Source organism: Vitis vinifera, chromosome 18 (assembly GCF_030704535.1).
Source record: "Vitis vinifera cultivar Pinot Noir 40024 chromosome 18, ASM3070453v1".
NCBI classification, from domain to species: Eukaryota; Viridiplantae; Streptophyta; class Magnoliopsida; order Vitales; family Vitaceae; genus Vitis; species Vitis vinifera.
In genome coordinates this window covers 4,893,517-4,919,902 of record NC_081822.1, presented here as the reverse complement: position 1 = coordinate 4,919,902, position 26,386 = coordinate 4,893,517, and the positions used below count along the sequence as shown (strand labels likewise).

At 34.8% G+C, this 26,386-nt stretch overlaps 1 protein-coding gene across 1 annotated transcript in view; it reads right to left on the bottom strand.

Moving 5' to 3' along the window:
* LOC100255802 (isoamylase 3, chloroplastic) overlaps window positions 1-26,386 on the bottom strand; it is a 53,639-nt gene that overhangs the window by 26,065 nt on the left and 1,188 nt on the right. The window contains exons 3-14 of the mRNA XM_059734262.1: window positions 25,658-25,815; window positions 24,089-24,182; window positions 22,925-23,161; window positions 22,625-22,729; window positions 21,949-22,053; window positions 12,946-13,080; window positions 12,397-12,483; window positions 11,579-11,636; window positions 11,354-11,417; window positions 10,592-10,691; window positions 9,778-9,878; window positions 8,261-8,312 (exon numbers count right to left, since the gene is read on the bottom strand). Coding sequence (XP_059590245.1) covers window positions 8,261-8,312; window positions 9,778-9,878; window positions 10,592-10,691; window positions 11,354-11,417; window positions 11,579-11,636; window positions 12,397-12,483; window positions 12,946-13,080; window positions 21,949-22,053; window positions 22,625-22,729; window positions 22,925-23,161; window positions 24,089-24,182; window positions 25,658-25,815 — 1,296 coding nt within the window. The remainder of the gene's footprint in view (window positions 1-8,260; window positions 8,313-9,777; window positions 9,879-10,591; window positions 10,692-11,353; window positions 11,418-11,578; window positions 11,637-12,396; window positions 12,484-12,945; window positions 13,081-21,948; window positions 22,054-22,624; window positions 22,730-22,924; window positions 23,162-24,088; window positions 24,183-25,657; window positions 25,816-26,386) is intronic.

Here is a 26,386-nt window from a genome sequence, read left to right as displayed (position 1 = left end):
CCTAAGGTGATGGCATTGAGATTGGAAAGATATTAAATGGGACTTGATACAAAGATGAGGGGCTCCAGAGAAGAAATCTCATCTAGTAGAATGGTCATCGATTTGCAAAGATAAAAAGAAAGGGGGTTTTAGGTATTAAAGTGTTTGTCTACTCTTGATATAGTCTTACAAAGAAACAAGTATTGAACATTTTCTTTAGAGAGGGATTAGTTAGATGAGGGTGATGTAGGACAAACCTAGGATGACTCTCTATATTCAAATAGGTGGTCTAGGGCCTCAATTTTTTCGGGCTTAAGGAGTATCAATAGGAAAAAAAAAAAAAAAAAAACAGAAAAAGAAAAGATAATGAAAAAGATTTGAGTCTCACCTAAAAGAAAAGTGTATTATTCATCATCAATCTCATATTGCAACAATTAGCTTTATTGATAGGCCTTGAAAAACACTAAAAACTAAATAAAATCATAAAAATACAAACTTGATTTATGTAATAAGTTAATAAGATTCTTGTTCCTTTCTTAAAACTATTAAATCTACTAAAAATAAAATATATTAAAAAGTAAACTTTCTTTTTAGAACAGAAACTTTTTGCAATAAGAATTTCTAATAATAAAAAAAAAACTTCTAGATTTTAAGGATTTAACTAGAATTTTTAGAAATAAGAAACTTTCTTTTAAGAAAATAAAAAGTTCAGAAATATAGAAAATTCTTTTGAGGAGATTTTTAATAAAAAAACTTTCCAAATATTAAATGCATCTAAAATACCAACAACTAATTAATTATGAGAACCTAAAAAAACTACAATACCTTAAATAAAGTATTCCAAGATTCTATTCGTGTTTTCCATCCATTTCTTAAGTAGATTTTGGAGATTCATTCTCATTAAAAGGTCATAGTGCAAAAATTTGGGGAGGAGCAAGGAGGATGATGCTCTCAAGTTGGGAGAAAAGGGTATAGCAGTAGCCTGTGGAAGAGAATAAGAAAGGGTGGAAAGCTTTTAAGGTCATAATAAGATTTGTGGTAGGCAAAGAGAAAAGAAACAAATTTTGGCAACGTGTTTAGTATGGTGATTCTCCTTTAAAGGAATCTTTTCTCTCTCCTTTTTCTTTGTGTAGATTTTATGTAGGCTTCGGTGGCTAGTGCCAACCTTTCACAATGCATCCATTCGACGTAGGGTACTCCCACATCTCTCTCCTAGTTGAATAATCCAATTCCGGGATGGATCATTCAATTTTTTTACTTGACTTTATTGAGAGCTGATTGGGAATAGCCTGTTGTGGGTGGCAGGGGAGGGAATTGGCCTAACCTAAAGCATTTAGTGAACTCGACTAGTCGAGAAAACATCGTCTTTGTGAAAATACCCATTCCCTTGCTGAATGAGCTAGTGTTTAGGTCATAGAGAATGGGTAGGTCCTTTGGAATCTATGTTCCCTAAGACATTTCCAAGGTTAGGAGGTGGATAGCATTACCGAGTTGCATCTTATTTAACTTTTTCCCATCTAGATTGGCATTTATTTAATACATCATGTGTACTTTAATATGCCAAGCTTTTAATATACTTCTCATTTGTCTATCAATAAAAAAAAGCATTAAGAACTTGGTATAGCATGGAGAAAGACACTTCAATTCGGAATCTTAGTGAAATCTTTCTATTTTGTTTTATAGTAGAACATAGGAGTATTTTTCATCTCAAAGGAAATATAAGGCTCTTAGCCTCCTATAAAGTAGGGGTTTTCTAGTGATAGGCTACATGGGGAAAGCTAAGAGCCTATGGAACTTGTCCTCTCTCTTTGACATCTCTTGGGTCCTAACTCCTTTATTAAAAGAGTTACTGATAAGTTAGTGTTGGAAAACATGTATTGTTGACATTCCTAGAATTATGGGATAACAATTAAGGAATCCTACCAATATAGGAATTTGTTTTTAGGAAGAGTTAGAATCCCACTAATATAGGAATTTGGCTTTAGGAAGAGTTAGTTTCCTATTTTAATTAGCTTTGTAATCTTTATATATAGTCATGTAAAGGTTTCTTTCCAATATACAATTGACTTAATTTTTCTCCCAAAATCCACACGGTATCAGAGCAGTAAGGCTCTCATTGAACTATTTCTAGCCCTCATTGTCGAGTGTAAAAGAGTTTTCAAGACAGATTCTTCTGGCCTTCATCGCCAGTGACCTTTTTTTTTTTCTCATGTCATAGTAGTATAACTTATAAATTTTTATTCCTCACCTTATCAATCTTTACAACCTTCATTGTCAGTTTTCTCTGTGTTTACTCTTTTGCTAAACCCAATCCAATATGTTTGAGACCAAGGCATCGAATATCATTGTACAATCTAAGGAAGTCATCTCGCATTAAGCATTGGGTGACTTGCAGAATATTCAGGCCAAAGGAAGGAGATTCGGGGTTTGATATGTGGGATGAAGCGGATTCCTTGATCATGTCATGGTTATGGAACTCAATGAATCCTAAAATTAGCAACACTCGCATGTTTTTGTCCACGACTAAAGAGATTCGGATGCTGTTCAACAAATGTATTTGAAGGCTTATGATGCAACACAAGTGTAAGAGATTAAAGTCAAGACTAGTGCGACGAAACAAGACCGCAAAACTTTTATTATGTGAATTTATTGCAGAGCCTGTGGCAAGAACTTGACCATTATCAATGCATTAAGACTAAATGCGAAGATGTTGCAATTTGAAGAATTTTATTGAAAAATATCGAGTCTACAATTTTCTTGCAGGACTCAGCGCTGAGTTTGATCAAGTCGGGGTCCAAATTCCTAGCAAGGAAGAGGTGCCATCTCTAAATGAGATCATTTCTCTTATTCGAGCTGAGAAGAGTCATAAGGGGGTTATGCTTGAATCCCCAAGTCTCGAAAGGTTCAGCATGGTGACAAAAATGGAACAACCGCCAATATAAGAAAATAGGAAGGCAAATCCGTCAAGATCTTCAAGCAAAGAGTGGGGCTCCCAAGAAGGCCAGCAAAGGAACCAAGGTCAAGCCTTTACCATGAACCAACCAAGTCAAGAAAAGTCTCAAGACCAGAGCAAATTCAATAAGGAGAAGATCAAGAAGATAAGTGGACTTTTGGGATTGTTGTAGAAACCCAATGGTGCATGCTCTCTTGCACTCTCAAGTAAACTTTCTATTTCTCAAGGATTAAATGTCCAGATGAACCTATCAAGAATCTTTGGGATATTGATTTAGGAGCCATAGATCATATGACTGAGATCATATGACTCACTCTTCACTAAATTTTAGCACTTATACTTCTTGCCTAAGCAATTGAAAAATAGCCATTGCAGATGGTTCTCTCACTATTGTAGCCAGTCTAGGGGATATCCATATCAATCCATATCTTACACTAAAAAATGTCCTTCATGTTCCCAAATTGTTTACCAACCTAGTATCCATACAAAAGCTCACCCATGATATGAACTGTAATGTGTTTTTCTATGCTTCTTATTATATAATTCAGGACTAGAACTCAGGGCTCCTTAGAACTCCAACTCAACCTTTGTGCCAGTCCAACTCGAACTTTCCACGTTTGTACCTTCCATGCTTGTACCTATCAAACCACCTCAGTCTATATCAACTTTTTCACCCATCGCATTAGATCTATGACAAAGAATAATGAACTTTGTGACTCTATGAGATTTATGCAGGTAAATTCAAGACGAAGAAACCTGAATCCTAGTCCTAAGCGAATTCAAGATTCAACACGTAACCCTTAGAATAAGGTAAATACAGTTGCAGAACCAGAAATTTCTTCTCAATTAACACATGATCTTGACATTCCTATTGCCATTAGGAAAGACACAAGAGAATGCACTAAACACCCACTGTACCCATTAGCGAAGTTTGTGTTGTTTAAAAAATTCTTTTCCTCACATAGTACCTTTCTAGTTAGTCTAAACACCATTCACATTCCTAACACATTATTTGAGGCATTATTTGATGAGAAATGGAAAGATGCTATGAGATAAGAGATGTAGGCACTAGAGAAGAATCAAACATGGGAAATTGTTGACTTACCACCAGGAAAGAAATCTATGATATGTAAGTGGGTGTTTACAGTGAAGTACAAGTCAAATGACTCTTTGGAGAGATAGAAGGCTATACTCATGACAAAAGGATATATGCAAACTTATGGTGTTGTCTATCACGAGACATTTGCTCTGATGGCTAAAATCAATATTGTAAGAGTTTTGTTGCCTCTAGTAGCTAACTTTGACTGGTATTTGGAGCAATTTGATGTGAAATTTTTTTTTCTTCACGATAATTTAAGGATGAGATATACATGGATATTCCTTCGACCTTCAAGGGAAATATGAGAGACAATAAAGTTTGTAGATTGATGAAAGTGCTATATGATCTCAAGCAATCACCAAGGGCTTGGTTTGAGAGATTTTCCAAAGTAATGCTTATTATCGAATATAGACAAAGTCAGAGAGATCATTCACTCTTTATAAAGCATTTGGATGTAGAGGGAATCACAACTCTTTTGGTATATGCTGATGACATAATTGTAATAGGAAATGATGAGAAGGAGAAGGAGAAGGATGCCTTAAGAAGATGTCTAGTCAAAGAATTCAAGACAAAAGAACTTGGGAGATTGAAGTACTTTCTAGGAATGGGAGTAGCTCATTCCAGAGAAGGAATCTTTATTTCGCAACAGACATATATGACTAATCTTCTAAAGGAGACGAGAAAGTTAGCATGTAGACTAGTTTCCACACCAATTGATCCAAACCACAAACTCGAAGAGGCAAATGACAACCCAATTGTAAACAGGGAAATGTACCAAAGACTAGTAGGAAAGCTTATACATATTGCCCACACAAGGCCAGATGTTGCATATGCCATAAGTGTGGTTAGTCAATTTATGCACAAGCCAAGAAAGGTTCACCTACAGGCAATCCATAGGGTACTACATTACCTAAAGGCTAATCTTGACAAGCTTATTTTGTTCAGAAGGAACACTAGACTAGTTCTTTAGGCATACATCGATGCAGATTATGCAAGCTCACCCATTGATAGGCGGTCCACTACAAGTTATTATACTTTCCTTGGATGCAATCTTGTGACTTGAAGGAGTAAGAAGCAGAATGTGGTAGCTAGATTGAGTGCGGAGGCGAAGTTCACGGCAATGGCTTAGGGAGTGTGAATTATTATGGCTCAAGATAATTTTGGAAGACCTAAGGATCAAATGGGAAGAACCAATGAGATTATTTTGTGACAAAAATTTGCCATTAACATTGCTCACAATCTTGTTCAACACGACAAAATGAAGCACATTAAAGAGAATAAACATTTCATAAAGGGAAAGTAGGATAGTGGATTAATTTGTACTCCATACGTCTCAACTAATGATCAACTGGTTGATGTGCTCACAAAAGTAAATAGTAATACGGTAGTGCAACGACTTATCTCCAAGCTAGGAATGAAAGATGCATATTCACCAGCTTAAGGGGGAGTGTTGGAAAGCATGTGTTGTTGACATTCCTAGAATGATGGGATAATAGTTAAGGAATCCCACTGATATAAGAATTTGTTTTTAGGAATAGTTAGAATCCCACTAATATAGAAATTTGTTTTTAGGGAGAGTTAGTTTCCTATTTTAATTAGCTTTGTAATCATTATACATAGTTGTGTTAAAGTTTCTTTCAAATATACAATTGACTCAATTTTTCTCCCAAAATCCGCAATTAGCATAAGGGTTTTATGGGTAAGAACAAAAGACATGCTTAAGAACACTTGTGCTTATGCTCTAAGCTTTGTGGCATTCATTCGTAACTCATGGCCTTTTGGCCGCTTTATATACTTCATGTGTACTAGAGGTGCACCTTTTTCTTTTTCTTTTTTATTGGAAACGACACAAAGATATATTGATAGAAAAGAAAGTACAAGAAGAAGGATGAGAAATCCTCCCGTCAAAGACAACTAAAACACAGGAAAATACACAGAAAACAAACGAACTCCCTATAAGGACCAATCCTTATGGAGTACACACCACTAACCAATCAAGTTGAATCACATTAAGGGGAGTCCCCTTAAATACCTTGGAACAGAAAGCCCAAAGAGAAGCAAGGAAAACAATAGAGTCCCAAAGAAATTCTGAATTCCTTGTTTTATCCTCGCGTTTCTTTCCCACCACACAACTCGAATTAGAGCGATGCTCGCAGCTTGCCCCAAAACTATCCCCCTCTTAGAAGTACCAAAGCCTTTAAATTTGATGGACATCATGTCAGATATGCTCATCGGGGGAACCCAATTCATCTTAGCTAATTGAAATACCCTGTTCCACAACCCAATCGTCAAGGAACAATGAAGAAAAAGATGATCTGCTGATTCCCCATGCTTCATGCACAGAATACAAATATCAGGACTAAGGGCTTTGTAGGGTCTTCTCACTTGTAGCATGTCATTAGTATTCACCTTCTCGTGTGCCACTAACTAGACAAAGGACTTCACTTTGAAAGAAACTTGAGAATTCCAAACGAACTTTGAAGGAAAGTCCTAAGGAGATCCAGAAGATTGAAATAATGCTAGAAAGAAGGATTTGACTAAAAAAAGCCCTGAAGAGGATAATGGCCAGAATCTGGCATCTGGGACCGAAGAAGATAGATGCAATTCATTAAGTAACCGCATGAGGCCTTCTAAGTCCTCTATCTCAGAATCTGACAGGTTACGGCGGAAATTTAAATTCCAAGAGAAAGGACGAGTAGAACCGAGAACTGAAGAAATAGGAATGTTTTTATCCACGACTACTCTAAATAGTCTTGGATATTGGGTTCCCAAAGGTTGGTCCCCCCACCACAAATTTTCCCAGAACCGAATTATTTCCCCATTTCCTACCACATACCGAGTAAACAAGGAAAACTCCTAAAAGACTTGTGCAATAGCCTTCCAAGGACAGCGATGTGACCATCTGACTAAAGTGTTAGCATCCCAACTATTGGAGTGTGAACCATAAATGCTTAAAATGACTTGATGCCAAAGAACTGAACCCTCTCTAGGATACCTCCACAGCCATTTCCCTAGAAGAGCGAGATTCCTCCAAGAAATATTCCCAAAACCCAAACCCCCTATCGCCTTCGGTTTGCACACAACATCCCACCTCACTAAATGATCTCTCTTGCCTTCCCCAATCCCTGACCATAAAAAATCCCTTTGCAACCTCTCGATTTTTGCAGCCACTGAAGCGGGTATCTTAAATAAGGAAAGGAAGTAACATGGCATATGGGTAAGGCAAGATTGGATAAGAGTTATCCTCCCCCCGAAGGATAAGTAGGCCTTTTGCCACCCATCTAATCTACTTGAGATTCTCTCAATTACTGGATCCCAAAAGTCACACGTCTTAGGGTTCCCACCCAAAGGAAGACCCAGATAGAGTACAGGCCATCTGGACGCCTTGCAATCAAGCATCTCAGCCAATCTTGAAAGATGAGCCTGATCAAGATTGATGTCATAAATACTACTCTTGTCAAGGTTGACCTTGAGCCCAAAAATGTGCCCAAACACTAACAAAAGACTCTTGAGAGTCTGCAACTCTTCCTCCCTCGTGTTAGAAAAGAAGATGGTATCAAAATAAAACACCTTTTTTTTACTAGCACCTTTTTGAGTGTCTATCAAAAATAAAAATAATATATAACTTCTTATATATTCTTATTTGCCTAGAGAAAATAATAATATATAGTAGTTCTTATTTGCCTATCAAATATAATAATAATATAGTATTTCTTATATTTTCTTATTTGCCAACCAAAAATAAAAATAATAATAATTATAAACCTTCTCTCTCTCTCTCTCCACCATGCTTCCCTAAACCTTCTTCATTGTCTCTTTGCACCATACTTTCCTAATCATACTCCCACCAATCTCATCCTACATCTTATTGATCCAAGAGCCTCTAATTTAAGATAATTGATAAGTAAGCAAGTTCAGTCTCTTCCCTCTCATATTTTTGTGGTCTAAGTATATATCCACTAAGTTTAGTTGGACCTATGTAATTGAAATTGATTCCATTCACCAGCAAGGCAACTAAGAACGATATTTCCACAGATTAAAAAGTCACAAGCAGAAGATAAAGAAGAACAGTTCTTTCAATCAACTTCAAGTTCAACCACTGTGTGAAAGTTTCATTCTTTAGTATTAGCTCATTTAGGCCATATCGACTCTAAAGATACTACTAAGCAAAGTGAACAATCTTTCAACAGACCCATAATAACTAAGGATTTTCCTCTCATTATCATCACCTTTATAAATCTTCTAAGGTCATCACGGTACTTCCCATTCCATTCAGCCCACCTGCATTACAGAAATCTGGGAAATAATAAGTATGAAGGAGACAGATCTATGCCTTCACAAACATGTTATGGTCTTAAAGAATGAGGCACCCTGTAAATAAATGCCAAGGTGCAAAGCACATCAAATAGCATGTCAATTAGATAATTGATTCACCAAAATACTTGCATTGACATAATTATGAAAATCTGTTTTAACAGAATATATCCTAAGCACTTGCATAGGAGGGAACCAGTTATGCTTTCCAATTTTAATATAAAATGACAAAAATCACTACAAGCAATTTAAAAGGTGCAATGCAATACGAAGAGCCTTGATATTTATTGGAATTTACAATTTCGATGAACATGTAACCTTATAGAAGAGGCTCTATACACAACTGCTGCATTGCTTTAAAGCCAAGAGACTGATAGAATGCACTCCAATGTATTGGAAGGGAGGATAACTGTCACAAAGTCGGACATTATTTTATGCTAGAATACAATTCAAATGATTGCCAGGGAGGGGAACTGTCATGAACTCGCAAATTATTCTAAGTGAAGAAATGAAGAACGTGCCTTTGCTTACCTTGGTACCTGTGGAAGGAGATGAGCAGGAGAGTGACTGAATCTTTATAAAGAAAGCTTAAGAAATTATTCTGCAACCATATGTTCAGGAGGAGGTTATGAGATATAAAAGACATGTTTTAGGGACTTCATTGGTAATAAGTACTGCTGAAGCGTAGGGGGAGGAGTTTGTAGGTGATTTTGGCTTTTTATTTACCCCTTTCTGTAGTGTGGTGAGTGCAGGGCCCATACTTCCATTGTACCAGGGTTGTGCCCCTCTAGCACCTTTTGTGATGTTAACTTTCAGCTATCAAAATATTATGCACCCAAGTATGAGCAATGCAGTACCCTATGAAAAACTGCCAAAAAAGTTTTAGACATTCAAATGTTCATTAATATTGCTGCTACCTACTGCGTATCAACCATGCATTTACAATTTAAATATGCAACCAGATGATTGCTGTGCCATTGCTGACAGCACAATCATATCATATTAGCGTTCTTGAATCTTGATTATTATATAAAAATAGTTAACAAGAAATTCTGCATTCAAATATTTTATATGCAACCAGACAGTCACTGTGTCATTGCATATCCAGTATATGACTGCCTAATCACACATGATTTATTTTTTCCACTGCTATTTAACTGAAAATAAATAGATTAAATATAAAAATTGAAATAATTTGAATGTAGGCATATCAACTCAAAATTAGTGACAATATTATTGATGTTGTTATCATAATTATTCTTATATAGGTGCAGTGGTAGTAGTATTACATAAATCTTAAACAGCTAAAGAATTTGTTTTTCAACAATTCCTCAGCCCCAAATATGACAGTGGAAGAACAATCTGGAATTAGTTGCCAATATTTATTTACCAAGCACAATCTGGAAGATCAATAATGTAGGGCAGAAATTACCGATCCCAATTTGGAAACCTTCCAACAAGGTAAAGGCCACCACAATCCCAAGGTTCTGCAATAATTTTACACCTTGACAGGATATCATCTTTAGCAATTTCCTGGTCCATTAAAAAAAATCGTAAGGTATCTGCAAAAAATTCTACACCAAGCTTCCCTTTCTTAGCATGACCAATTTTCATCATTTTTTGACGTTCCATTACTACAAAATTTATTTTATAGACAAACAGCTCTAATAATCTTATTCGTTTTGGAATTGGACTGCATGTTAACAAAAGCACAAGATTATCAATAAACAAATAAAAAATGCATAACCATCTTCATATATAGTGATACTCTTACATAAATTGAACATTCAAGGGGTAGTGTTGCAATGGATGATGCATGGCTAGTTTTCTTTCAAAATTTATATTTAACAAATCAAGGGAAACTGAATTATGACTAAGAATATTTGAGATACACAATCACTTTCCACTTCTGGAATAGGTTTTGGCTTAGATAAGGTTGTGCTAGAGAGTACTAATCCCATTTTTTCAGCAATGAACCCATTTAAGGTTGATTGCACAAAATATACAAAAATAATAAGTATTATTATTACCATTATTATTTCAACAATATATCCACATTACATTGAACATGCCTAAATTACATGACAAGAATTTTTTCATCGTAGAATATAATATGGATTCTTTTGCAAAGGTATGGTTCCAACATTCATTGTTTCTTCTTCAAACTTCCATATATTTAAAAAAAGATGCTATGTTGCAGTCATCTGTTTGGATAGAATGTATTTAAATGTATATACATGGCTTACCCTAATAATTGGGGGAGCATTAAGTGGAGAACCATCTGTTCCTCGACAAAGAACGCTAGCCAGATCAAATCGAAATCCATCCACATGATACTCAATGACCCTTCAGTTGGTTAGTAGAAAAGAATAACAGTGTGAAGAGTGGCTATCCAATAATACAAATATATATCAAAGTAGTTTCATCATAAAGATACCATCAACAATTGGAGATATCAATCAAGTAAACCTGAACAGAAAAAGACAAGAGATAACCCTGGATGATAGAACAAATTTTCTATGATAATTGAATATGAACATCATGAAGCACAGAGAATCCATGTAAAAAGTCATAGCAAAATACGCTCAACCCCTCTTGAATGAGGAGCAACAGAGACAAATTCAAACCTAACCAATCCAGCTGAAACTCAACTAGCCATAAGTTACAATTTCTTTACACATACCCTACATGATGGTAATTTGTAAACAGGCCCATATGCTTAAATGACGAAGAATTATATTTACTATTTAGAGTCATGGTCTCCATGAAAGCAAACTACAAAGCAGCAACAGAAAACATTTAAATCCATCAACTAATAAGAAAAACAAGATTCCAGAAATACTATTCATGCCAAGTGGTGGATGAAGAATTTCAGCATATGTTGCATGATGTATGTTAGATACATCCATAATACTTGTTTGTTAGAATTTAGAACTTATAAACACATCACACTAGAGATCATGGGCAAGAAAGGCGCCTGTGGAATGCAGCAGTAATTGATTCCATACCAGTGTCTCAAGCTGTCAAGTATGAGTTCCATCACCATGGGATGGTTGCAGTTTAGTGTGTTTCCTGGACACCAAAAAAATGATGTATCTCAGAGCAATCTCAAGTTTACAACAGAGACAAGTTTTGTAAGAAAAAATAGTTGAATAAAATGTTGTCCCTGGGCTTATGATGATTCTGTGGGAAAAAGACTGACAAAAGAACCAAATAAGTTTTATTTGAAATACCGCAGCCAGAGAAGTTCAGCAACTGGCCTTCATTGTTTAGGTCCACCATGTAATAAACCTGTCGACAACCTTGTCAGAGATATTCTTGAGAAGAAAATGCAATACAGCTTAACAGAAATAAAATCAATCATGCACATAAATTGACCCATTTATCACGGAATTTGGAAGGACTTGTAACCAAAACATGCAAGATTATCAAGGCCTATAATGCACTACTAGATCCGCACATGAAGGAGTTCAACTCCAACCCTTGATTTATCATCTAGAGAACAAATTCAGTCCACATTTGACAGTATCTGACAGTATGATCAAGCTATAGATTAGCTGAAATCTGGTTAGAAAAAGTTTTCCTGATCTGACAAGTCTAAAATGAAATTAGGTTTTTTAGGTTCCAAAGAAAATCTACCTGGTTCTATTTATCCAGATTTGGGAACTTATATAAAGGTTATCATTGACTCGTGAGGATTCAGGAACTAACTATCCTCCAATCATACCATCAAAGGTATCTCTACCCACTGTTAAACAAGCTTTCTCAAACTTTAGTTCATGGCATTCACAATCTGTAAGTTGTGTTTAGCTTCAGCTGACTCTTTATCTGGTTCTTGAGAGCAAATTCATTAACTGTATGTTTCTTTTCATATGAAAGTGGCATGACTCCAAAATGTTTTTCAACCTGGAATTATCCCCAAATTCATCTGATTGAGAAAAAATAATTAAAACAATGTAGACAAACCATAAGTACATCTCATAATGTTGCAAAACAAGAAAAAACAATTGTATAAAACTAGTAAGATCTCTCAATAGAAATGTCAAATCACCTTATTATCTATGCCACGAAATGAAGTGGTGTAAGGGTTTTCATCATCAGCCTCATTAGTATGGTTATAAACAACATCTAAAATGACCTGTAAAGGGTAAAATGTCATTATACCATAATAAAAAGCATTTCAGACTGTCAAGAAGAAAGTGAAAAATAGGGAAACCAAACCAAAGAGTAAGGCCATGTTTGGGAACAGTTCTCAAAAACTATTTTTTGTTTTTGAAGGAAAAAAAGAGGAAAACAGATTTTTGAGAATTGTTTTGAAAACAAGGTGTTTTCTAATAACATATTTTAATTGTTTGCACTTATTTTCTAGGCATTGTTTTAAATTGTATATATATAAAGAATGATTGAAAATACATATAAAGTTATTTTTAAAAAATATTTGGAAATATAGAAAATATGTTGAGAACTCAAACAAATTTTTGTTCTAGAAACATCATAGAACTGCTTTTAAAAACTGTTTTTTAAGAACTGTTTTAAAAAATGTTCCCAAATAAGCCCTAAGCTTTCCTAGCTCTAAGAGCAAAAATGGTTATATGTATACCTCTATTCCAGCACCATGCAAGGCTTTCACCATTTCTTTGAACTCCCTGGAAGCTTTAATAGGTCCTCCACCAGCACTAGCATAGCGACTCATAGGAGCAAAGAAATTTATTGTTGAATATCCCCACGTGTTAATCTTTGGGATTCAGAAATGAAAACATATCATAATGTATATGAATACCAAATAAGGCAACTTAGAAAGCTATGACATGAGATAATGCTATATGCCATAAAAAGAAAAAAATATGAAAAATGCTAGATGGATGAGGGTAATATATGCATGGATGAAATATTGGAAATTAATTTAATAAGGGAGAGAGTGTGACATGTGGAACTATAAGAGAGAGAGAGAGAGAGAGAGAGAGAGAGTGTAGAGAGAGAAATGTAAGGTTATTTGCAGAACAGTTGAAAAAGTAAACCATGAGGCCTGCTGTTGTGTAACTACTATTTCATCTTCTTCATTTTCTCTATTGCAAGAGTAAAAGGAAGTTCATTCCAATCAATGAACACTCAAACCGGACCTGCCCATCTATAGAATTTCACAGTGAAAAGGAGTTTAAACACCAAGGAGGGAGAAATTTGACCTCTCCAGTTAATAGTAGTAATATATTTCATAAGTTCAAACTGTCAAATAATTATTTGATGGAAAAAAGGTTCAGCCTTCAATCTTCCAACTAGTGGTGTGAAGAATAAACAAGCAGCACCACAGACAGGGAAAAATCTTACAAGGGGTTTATGATGCAACAATAGTGTGCATATTTAGAATGGTATTCAGATGTAGTCATGCAGCACATCCAGTTGTCGGTTGGTATGACAATAGTACATCCATGTGGCAATTACTCTGTTATTTAATTGTCAAACAAAAAACCAGCTAGTTATCACCAAGTAAATTGTAATATTAGATATGTTTAATCATGATTTACCAGTTGGATTCTTCTATTATTTACCAAATTTTTGTTTAACCATAGTACATCCATGTGGCATTTACTTTGTCTTTTAATTATCACAAAAAAAAAACATGTACTTGTTGTAAAAGGGAATTTTCATATTAGATATGTTCAATCATACTTTACTAGTCTGATTCTTGTACAAAGATGAGCTTTTTAACGAAGATATCTGAAGCAAAGAATTTGGAGTAGAATGGATCATCCCAACAATGCAACCCAGTAATACCAGGGTATTGACATGACACTGATCTGCTGTTACCAAATCTGTCTTCTTTCTGAACTAAGGCTCAAGGACAAGCATTTGTCAAGGATTAGTGATGGGGGAAAGCCTTTTAAAGTTTATTCAAGGAAGAAAGGGAATACCTAAGTAAACTTTAAGTAGGATTAATATTAATTAGAATTGAATACGGATTGGTATTTGTTGAAGTCTAATTAGGATTAGCTAGTTGAGTTATAATATAATTAGAATTTGAGTCATGATAGGTTATTAGAGTCTTAGTAGACTTTGGATGTTATAATTAGAATTAGAATCATAATAGGTTATTAGAGTCCTAGTAGACTTTGGATTTCTTAGAGAAACCTATAAATAGGCTAATCAATGTAAATCAAAGGGATGAATTTGATGAATAATATTATACTTTCTTTCATTACAAGGTTACAACCCTCAATGGTGAGACTCCATTGATTTTCTTCTAGGTGAGACTCCTAGAAGGCTTTAGTGAGACTCTAAGGTTTTCCATCTTTTCTTCATTGTTTCTTCTTTCTCTCTATTTCTTATCCTATAATTTTCTCTACCATAAAATTTTTCTTTGTTCCTCTCCTTACACCCTAAAAATAAAACCCTAGCCCACCTACCCTTGAGTGTAGGCAACCATCCTAGGGTTGTCCTACATCAATTAGATTGCTCCAAACCTCCATATCATAAGATATATTTCACTTGTATTTGAATGAAATCATGTAGCAACATATCAAAAACTGATGGATTACAAATATTAATTTATATTTTCAAACTCAATTTTATAAATTGCACATACAAATGTAAGTATGTGCCTCTAGATATGTATGAAATATACTATTAGTCTTCAGCCTTGAGTCTTGTTCTACAAAAGATATATCCTCACAACCTCTAAGCTCCCAATTTCAAAATTTTTCAAAGTTGTAACAATCAGAAATTCTCCTATTTCATCAATCATCAGCATCTCTTCCCTTTTTTCTTTTTATTTGATAGGAAATGACAAAGGAATATATTGATCCAAAAAAGAAGTACAAAAGAAGGATGAGGAATCCTCCCACCAAAGAAAAACTAAACTACAAGAATACAAAAATAAGAAAATACAATGTAAAAACAAACAACCTCTCTAGATTAGACCAACCCTTTGGAATTACACACTGCTAGTCAATTAAGTTATAACACATTAAGGGAAATCCCCTTAAAAACCTTGGAACAAAAAGCCCAAAGAGAAGCAAGGAAATGAATAGAATCCCAAAGATTCTCTGAATACCTTGCTTTATCCTCAAAAATCCTCGCATTTCTTTCTCGTCATACAACCCAGATTAAAGCGGTGCACGCAGCTTGCCACAAAACTCTCCCTCTCTTAGATAAACCAAAACCATTATATATAATGGACAACATGTCGGAAATGCTCCTCGGGGGAACCCAATTCGTCTTGGCTAACTGAAATAATCTATGCCATAACGCCATCGTCAAAGAGTAATGTAAGAAAAGGTGATCTGCTGATTCTCCATGATTCATGCACAACTTACAAATATCAGGACTAAGAGCTTTGTAGAGTCTTCTCAATTGTAGCAAGTCATTAGTATTTACTTTCTTGTGTGCTACTAACCAAACAAAGGACTTGACTTTGAAAGGGACTTGAGAATTCCAAACGAGCTTAGTAGGAATAACTGGAGGAGAACCAGAAAATTGGGATAAGGCAAGAAAGAAAGATTTGACCGTAAAAAGCCCTGAAGTAGATAAAGACCAGGATCTCGCATCTAAAACCGAAGGTGATAAATGCAAACAATCAAGTGACCGCATGAGGCCTTCTAAATCTTCTATCTCAGGAGGAAATTAAAGTTCCAAGAGAAGGGATGAGTAGAATCAAGAATTGAAGATATAAGAATATTTTTATCCGTGACTACCTAAATAGTCTTGGATATTGGGATCCCAAAGGTTGGACACCCCACCAAATGTCTTCCCATAACCGAATTCTTTCCCCATCTCCTACCACAAACCGAGTAAACTTGGAAAACTCTTGAAAGACTTGTGCAATAGCCTTCCAAGGACAACAATTTGACCATCTGACTATAGTGTTGGCATCCCAACCATTGAAGTGTGATCCATAAATGCTTAAAATAACCTAATGCCACAGAGCTGAACCCTCCCTAGGGTACCTCCACAACCATTTCCCTAAGAGAGCGAGATTCGTTAGAGAAATCTTCCCAAATCCCAATCCCCCTTTTTTGCCTTCAGATTACACACTACATCCCAACTAACAAGATGATCTCTTTTACCTTTCCCAACCCCCGACCATAAAAAATCCCTTTGCAATCTCTCAATTTTTCCAGCCACTGAAGCGGGTATCTTAACCAAAGAAAGGAAGTAGCTAGGCATGTGGGTGAGACAAGATTGGATAAGAGTTATCCTACCTCCAAAAGATAAATAAACTTTTTGCCGCCCATCTAATCTCCTCAAGATCCTCACAATCACTGGATCCCAAAAGCCACAAGCCTTGGGATTCCCTCCCAAAGGAAGACTCAGGTACAGTATAGGCCAAACAGAAGCTTTGCAATCAAGCAGCTCGACCAACTTAGAAAGTTGATTCTGTTCAAGATTGATGCCATAAATATTACTTTTGTCAAGGTTAACTTTAAGCCCAGAAATATGTCCAAACACTAGCAATAAACTCTTGAGAGTCTGCAATACTTCCTCACAAGTCCCAAAGGAAGACCCAAGTACAGTATAAGCCAAACAGAAGCTTTGCAATCAAGCAGCTCGGCCAACTTAGAAAGTTGATTCTGTTCAAGATTAATGCCATAAATATTACTTTTGTCAAAGTTAACTTTAAGCCCAGAAATATGTCCAAACACTAGCAATAAACTCTTGAGAGTCTGCAATACTTCCTCACAAGTGTTAGAAAATAAAATAGTATCGTCTGCAAATTGCAAATGGGACACCCTTGTTCTGTTCCTACCCACCCTGAAACCCTCCAACGAATTTCTTTCCTTTACTCTCAATAACATCCTGCTCAGTACATCTGCGACTAAAGTAAACAAAAAAATGGATAAAGGATCGTCTTGTCTTAAGCCTCTAGAAGCCTTGACCCACCCTTTAGTGTTTCCATTCACTAAGACTGCAAAAGATACCGTGGACAAACAGTCTTTCATCAATTTCCTCCATCTAGGACTAAACCCCTTCTTCTCCAACACATGATCCAAAAAATCCCAACTCACATGGTCGTAAGCCTTTTCAAAGTCAATTTTGAAGACTACTCATTTCTCTCCTGATCTTCTTTTCTCATCCACTATCTCATTGACTATAAGAATTGCGTCCAATATTTGTCTCCCTTGAACAAAAGCACCTTGAGTAGAATGGATAGTTTCGTGTAGTACCCCTCTTAGACGCCCTGATAGCACTTTGACTATTATCTTGTAGAGACTAGTGATCAAGCTAATATGTCTAAAGTCTGAGATTTTCTCTGTCATGTTTTTTTTGGGCAACAAAACTATGAAGGAAGCATTAGTGCTTTGATTGATAATTCCACTTCTGTGAAACTCTGCAAACACTCTCACTAAATCCTCCTTGATCACTTCTCAACAATTTTGAAACACTGCAATGGTAAAGCCATCAGGCCTCGACACTTTATCCCTATCCAACTGAAAAATGACCTTAGAAATCTCTTCTTCAGTAAAAGGAGAGTCCAACCGAGACGGACTCTCTTCAGATATAGGGGATCAATCTAAGCTTTCAACTCTCCAAGACTTCCAGTAAGACTCGAGTAGAGCTTTTCAAAGTAAAGTAAAATCTCCTCTGTGATGCTTTCGGAATTATTCAACACTAAGCCTCTTTCATTCTCCAACATCTTGATAAATTTCCCATTTTGCCTACCATTAGCCACTTTATGAAAAAACTTTAAATTACAATCCCCTTCCTTAACCCATTTCACCCTAACTTTTTGTCTCCAATGAATTTCTTCCCTCAAAATTAATTCCTCTAACTCCTTTTTTCTTAAAGCTCTTTGAACTAAATGTTCAGAAGTGAAAACCTCTTCTTGCTCAATGGCATCAAAGTTAGCTATTTCATTGAGGATACTTTTTTTCCTTTCATTTAGCTCTCCAAAAGAAAGCTTATTCCACTCTTTCAATTTGGCCTTAACAAATTGTAATTTCCTCATGAACTTGTGACCTTCCCACCCATTTCCTTGAAAACCTCTCCACCAACTTCTAAAGCACTCCTTGAAACTAGGATGTTGCAACCACATATTCTCAAACCTAAAAGGTGTGAGGCCCCACTTGAACGGATTGGTATTCAAAACTATAGGTCAATGATCCAATATCCATCTAGGAAGAACTTCTTGAAGGCTTTGAGGAAAAAAGTGCTCCCACTCATTTGAGTAAAGAAATCGATCCAATCTCTTACACACGGGAGACTCTTGCATGTTTGACCAAGTGAATGGTGCATTCCGTAAAGGTGGATCAAGCAATTCACATTCTCTTATAAAACCATCAAAGTCTTTCATGCTTGAAGTTAAACAAGAACCTCCCAATTTTTCTGAACTTCTCCTTATGACATTAAAATCACCGCCCACACACTATAACGAGAAAGATAGGCCAAAAATGTCTAAAAGCTCCACCCAAAAATCCTTCCTAAGTAAGGGACTGTTTGGGCCATAAACTACGGTCAACCGTAGAGGTCCACATCCATCCAAAGCAAACTTGACTGAGACAGAAAGGTCCGCATCTCTTCCCCTTTTTCTTGGAATCTTAACTTTCATCGTATCCTCACGCACTTGGAGATAGAGGACCTCCAAAATTCATGTCCTCTCTGACTCATGTGTACTTGTCACCTTCTAAAATAAGTGTAGCTTAATAATGGGAATCGTTTTTGTGACTTGACACAACAAAAAAAAAAAAAAAACACTTCCTAACCCTAAAGCGGTTTTAATCTTTCCGACCGCTTGAAAATAATCATAATATTAAAATTTATCAAAAATTAAGATATATAACTGAATATAACCATATAATTAAATTATTTATTTAATTAAATTTAAAAATTCCAAAAATTAATAACCCTCTCATTCATTTCATAAAATAAATATGAAATTTAAAAAAGAAAATCAAAATTTGAGACCACCAACATTAAATTTATTAGAAAAGATTGATAAAAATTCCAATTAAAATATTTTATTTCATTTTAGGGGCCAAGGTTGCTTCTTGTTCCTTTTTTTTCCCTGAAAACTCCCAGTTATATAACGGTTTTTTTCTTAGTGGATTTGAGCATAGAGACATGCTAGCCTTAGATGGTTATCCTATTTGGAAACACTTATATTGAGTTTCAACTTTCTATTGCTAATACCACCTCTACAACTTTGTAAATAACAGTAGAAGTTAACAATACACATTAAGTTTTACCTATTAAAAAAAAATACACATTAAGTTTCAAATTAAAACTGTTAGAACATTGAGTCTTGTTTATATGTTGGCAATTTTGTTCCAATTAATTTTTGGCCGTAGAAGTCTCTTTAGATGTTAGACTTGCTCTCCATTGAAGATCAAGGGTGGTTGTTCGTCCAATCAGGAAATTGCATGTATGTCTAAAAAAGTTTGGCTTGTGGCATATAGGGCTTCTTTGATGTATAAAAGGTTCGGTATTATTTTTGGACTTCAAATGTTTTAAAATGATTTTTCAAAAGAAGCGGGGGCCACTCAAAAATGGTCATGTCAGTCCTACTGAGTTTAGAAACGGATTTTGAATGAATTTCACTCAAACTCTAATTTGGAAACTTAAGATACCGGGACTCTTTTAGCTTATGCCTATATAGACTTCTCTTGTAACCCTTTGAGGGTTAGAGATTTGAGCTAAGAGATTGGAGATTGTAGAAATCTTGGATTTTAGAGACCTCTCATTCTTAAGAAAGAGACTCCTTGAGAAAAAGCTCAATTGCACACCATTCCCCATCTATCATTCAAGGATTTGAATCTTTGAATTGTTGGTTGAAGATCGTAATTCCTTCAAAGTAGCCAAATGATCTACTAAGGAGTAACAAAGAGTTGTTGCATCACGGACGTGGATCAAGTTGTAGGTATTGGAGAGTAATCTTTAAGGTAGAGAGGCTGGGTAAATCCATGTAACTAGATTTCGAATAGTGGATTTAAATTAGTAGGTCTTAGACCTCATGGTTTTTTATTTCCACAATTTGCAGGGGTTTTCCACATAAAAAATCTTGTGGCTCATTTTCTATATTCTTTTATTTTTTATATTTTGTTTGAATTCCCTATAATAGGTTAGATTGATTATTCCTAACATCTTACAGAGTTTTCCTAAAAGATACATATCTATTTATTCTTGTAGATATTTTATTTATATAGTTTAATTGAATTGTTGGGATTAATTTTGAGGATGTTGGATAGATTGATTTGTTAGGTTGTTATTGAGTTTGTTAGGTTGATTATTCTGGATGATTTTATTATTCCTAACATACCTCAATAGATATTTCAGATATTAACAATTATATTACCTCTTAACAAATTATAGGGTATCCTAAACGTTAAAAATCATATTTTTATATACCTAAAGATTCTAGTTATAACCATTCATTTATTTTGGACATCTCTAATATCTCTTAAGGTAAAAAGTTGGTTATAATTAATAAATATTTCTTAAAATTTTTAAATCACCCATTCACCCCCCATCTGGATGTTTTTTATTGGACTTTCAGTTATTATTCAAATGGTATTTGAGCAATACCCATTTTTCGATTGGTAGTAGAGAGGCACCATTTTTTCAAAAACTATTCAAAAGAAGTTTTCTATCAATCCTCTTAAAAAGCCAAGGAATCAAAACTGAAGTTCGATAATGTATGCCAGAGACTGATGGGTTTGCCTTAAATCCCATATTTTTCAAAAAGTCGTTCAGTACCACTTATCAAGTGTGGGGGCAATCTGTTGAGTTTAAAGCAAAGTACTAATAGTAACACCCATGTACTGAACCCAAAGCCAACCCACTTATTACACAGGTTTACACAATTACACGAGTTTGAAATCTTAAACCTAAACCCGACTAATGACAGAAGTAACCCACCCTCACAACCTATTTCACCGATTTATTTCCATTATTTTTTATTTTACTGAAATATATAAAATTCTCTTCAGAAAGTATTCTAATTCTCATTTTCTATATAATAATACTGTTAAATAATAATAACCTTTCAAGAAAGGTATTAATTATAAAATTCTATGCACTTTATAACACCCATATTACCAATAAATAAATAAAAAAGGAAAATAAGAAATAAAGAAACCAATTAGCATTCCATGCCACCATGCTCGTGGGAAGTTGTATAGGAGAGACAAATGTTGGCAATAAGAGGATGCTTAAGTTTTTCCATGTTTCCATTCATTATAAATCTTGATTGCTAATCAACAAACTAAATCATTGCCTAAAAAGGGACTTATATTACTTCTTTCTTTCCTTTTTTTTTCTTTTTTTTTTTTGGTGGAAAGGGTTTGATGTTACAAATATAAAATAGAGCAAGATACACAGCCCCATTAATCCTTGAAAAAAGTCCAAGTTCCTTAAGAAAATTGGAATCCTGAAACTTCTTTTATTAATATTTTTGCAATTTACCTAGAATATTTTCAACCCTAAGCATACTACAACAAACAAGGCTATAACTATCAGACGCAAAGGATGAAGAAGGTAAAGTTACAATAAAAAAACGATTATCAGAAAAGAAATATGAAGAAAGGAAAGCTATGATAAAATGGAACCATTGCATAGCTCCGATTTTAAGGAAATATTATAAACCAAAGCACATGAGCTGAGCACGTAAACTTACCATGTGATCTCTAGGGTTTGGGCGCCTCTGAAATTCGAACTCATCAAACTCAAAAACAGGCAGCAATTCCACTGCATTGATTCCAAGATCAAGCAGGTGTGGAATCTTTAAAGGAAAAGAAAAGTCAGAAGACTATGTTATATGTCCTATTAAAATGATAATTATGGCATATGAAAATTGTCGAACAATACAGATAAGTATCATTTAATCTAAAATTAACAAATGTAAGGATAATACAAACCCATACGGAATCATAATAGTGAGCCATTCAATGAATATAGATCTTATAGAGGAATTTGAGTATTTGAGTAGTTGAATTCTTTGTGGTTGTTGAAGGTTTACTGATTAAAAAATCCATGTCATCTGATATCTGTATTCTACTCTTATATTGTGTTACATCTTTGGTCACCACATCAACAAATTATATCATGATCACAGCAACACCCATATCTTAGTCATCACTACATAGTTCCTGTGATCAATATCATCTATGACCTGCATTAGAATCGCTAGAACTTCCACGCTAAAGACATTCTCGAGTCTGGAATAGAAGTGAATGCTATGTATTAGAATTGCTAGACCTTCCATGCTAAAGACATTCTTGAGACTGGCATAGAAGTGAATACTTGTTGAGGATTCTAGAGAATGTCATTCAGTTCAGAGGAAAAGTGATTACCTTTTCAATCACACCAAGGTAGCTGCCACGGACATTTGGATCCAATCCACTAGATTTATCAGCTGTAAATGCACGAACATTCATCTCATATATAACAAGATCTTTCTGCAAAGACAATAGCAAAAATAATAAGGTCAAGATATACAACTAAAACACAAACTGGAAAGTGGGGGGGAAGAGGGAGGGGGAGAGAGAGAGAGAGAGCTGTCAGATTTGTATCTCGTAGGACAACATATGCAGAAAAAGAATTTCTTTTGCATGTCACAACTGAGATAATGCATTTAAGCCCCACTAAATTACCTCAGGTATACTTGGAACCTTGTAATTGTCTCCCCAATCAAAAGGCAAGCTATCAAAATCATAAGTTCCTAGAAATTTGGACCACTTATTGCTAGCATCCCCAAAAAATCGGCGACCTTCAACTAGTTTTGCATAAGGATCTATGAGCACTGTGCTGTTGTCAAATCGATGCCCTTGATGCCAATCTCGAGGACCATCTATGCAATAACCATAAAGAACATTGCTCCGAGGCAAATCCTACGTTTATAGAAGTACCATAAACATCATCAAGCATATTTAATATAACAATAAAATATCTCAAAAAAAAAGAAGAAGAAGCTAAGCAATATTAACAATTTAATTTTCTCCGCATAAATGAAGTATTCTTTGGTTTCAACATGTTCCAACTCAAATGAAGGGAATCCACTCAATGGTGCTTTTACAGCGATTTCTGCTCACTAATAAGTAATACTTACATCAGTAAAAGTTAAATAAACACCAAATCTAATCAACTCAATCTTAGCATGCCCTCCATTGTGATTAATCCACAAAGTTCTGAAATATTTTCATACTAATCCTACAGCATTTTCAGATATCTCATAACAAGGTATCATTTAGAACTTCTCATGGAAGATACCAAAGTCAGATATTTCCTAATTTGTTAAAAATTACTAGTGAGCTTGGTTCCTCTCAACCAGAAGGACAATCTCAAGTGCAAGGACTGATAATTGAGACCAGAGAGTCTTGAAGTGCATTGAGGTTTAAAGAGGACATTTTCAAGTAAATTTGGTTTACCTTGGAGTGAAATTTCATATTGCCACTCTCGGTAGGGCGCAGGCATTAGTCACCAATCTAATAACTCCAACTAGACTATGTATTACACAAGAAAATCAATAAAGCAATGTTAAAATTAGAGTTGCACTAGTAGCTACTTTATGTGGTGGTGCATAAGCATAAATTACAATAGTAAAGGTGATGTAAAGGATATCACAACATGCACTCACAACCTAAACATTATTCAGCTTGATGCCGATATAAGGATAAAGAACAATTTCTATGAAATTTCAACACATATCCTTGTGCTGGATAGAAAAAGTTGATACATGCCAGACAGGGAAAACAACCCTATAACCAATAACATCATAAATAAAGGTTGTCTTTTCAGAAGCCTCATAGCAAGACTACCTCAACACATATGTGCCATATGTCTCCTGTTCTATTCACATCAGCATCCAGTGTCAGCTCCACCATCAAGTCATCCATTCTGTCTTTCTTTCCCCTAAAAAAATACATCATTACATCAAACAAAACTTGGAAGTATTCCAGAGTTGAGAGTTTACATATTTTGAGAGCCCACAAAACTTTTACTGGAAGAAAATATCATCAGACAGAACAAAAACTTAAAGCATGGTGGATACAGCAGAGGAAAAGAAAATAAGAGAGAGAGAGAGAGAGAGGAAAGAGCTCCATCTACTTACAACTCAAACAAATTCACAAACCACAATATACTTCAAGAATAGAAACATAATTAGCCACATTAATTAGATGACATTTTGTATGCATAGACACACAGACATGGAGACACATGAGCACAAATAGGCAGTGGTTGCACCACTATAGGCTTACAGGGGGCCACATGCCCACCCTGAAATCTTGTAAACATGGAAAGTTACAATAGGCCCTTCCCTTGAAAAGAAAATAAAAACTGCTATATTTCCCCTCCTAAAATAAATGTGAAAAAAAAAATGTGAGGAACAAAAGGGAGCTGCTCATGAGACCCAATAAATTTGGAAGTAAAAAGAAATGAAAATAAATAAATAAAAAAATAAATTCCTCTAAAATGCTGTCTTCTAACTAAAATTTTTTAGTATTTATATAAACTCATAATTAGTAAGTCACATGTGACTACATGTAATTCGACAATTTTTTATTCTTTGAATTATTTATTAATATTTTACTAAACTTATTTAAGTTTATATATCGAATTTATGTATGTACATACATACACACACACACACACATATATATATTCATTAAGTATATATACATATGTATTCATAAAGCACTTGACTACTTTATTATAACGAGATTGTCATGCAAACATTTCAAAACATAAATTTTTATAGAAGAAAATGATGATAATATTGTACAAATATATCGTTCCTTAGTATTTAAGTTTTTGAATTCATTATTCATTTTAAATTTTTGCTTCATTTATGACGATACATTAATGTCATTCCTAACATAATTTTTCCGCCACTGCAAATAAGGACACAGATAAAAACCTATAGTTTCTATACTGAGAACGGTTCTTCTAAAAAATATACATTAAGAAAGGTGCAAAACAGGGTGCAACCTAGGTGCATGGGGGAGTATAAAAGATAAATCCAAAATGGAGAGAGAAAAAAACAAGGCAAAGTAAGAAATAGCAATTATCACACCACCAAAAATCTACTCCATTCTCACCTAATTCATTAGTTAAATCTAAGAGACATCCTCAATCAAGTTAGTTAAATCTAAGGGAGGGTCATTTGGAGTAGGGGGTGACATTATGCATGCATAATAAAGAAACAATGATATAAGTTTCCAACAAAGGATATGGTAGAGTTACAACCTACAGTAAACAACAACTAATCAAAGTTTAAACCAAAAGGAAAAATCTTGTTAATATGTTACAAAAACTTTTGTAACATTGAAACATTCACATTCACAATAGATTTTATCCAACTGATCAAAGAGAGAATTTATTATGACCTTTGGGGAAGAAATAAGCAAAGCACGATTGCAGTCGCATGTTGTGAAAAAATAGCAAAGTTGATCCCATTCTCAACTTCTGATACTCCTAGTGGAAATGCCTGACCTGGTAAAACTTTCAACGATGGGCTTGTCTCTGCTATCTGAGGGGCTTCTTCCTAGAAATAGGAACAATGAGCAAATGTGGATGTTGTAAAATTGTGAATAGAAAATAACTCAACACTCTTGAACATAGATGAAATATGAGTAGCAAATGGACAAAGAAGTTAACCAAAAAAAGCAACAATTAGATTCATCTGTGAGCCTGAATATGATGATATAATGAAAAGTCAAAATGAATGACTATCTATAACACAAACTAATCCATTGGTTACCATATCCAAAATTAACAACACCAAGGTTACTCATATTTTAGAATACGTATGAAGGGATCAAGGTTCATGAACTGGTTGGTCCTTTGTATATCTTATTTTATATTTAAAAGAGCCAAGAATAGCAAGAACTGGCATATGATAAATAATAGAAAATTCCAAGTCACTCCATTTCATAAGGGTTCCATTCTCTTTTATCAGATTATCCACCCATGGTATGAATTTCAACAAAACAAAGTTCCAACATCCTATTTGGAGAACAGCTCTTGGCAATAAAAGATTTTTTTTTTTTATCAGACTAACAAATTTAAATTCATTGGTTACTTCCTTTCAAATTATCAATTCTCAGGCAACTGTA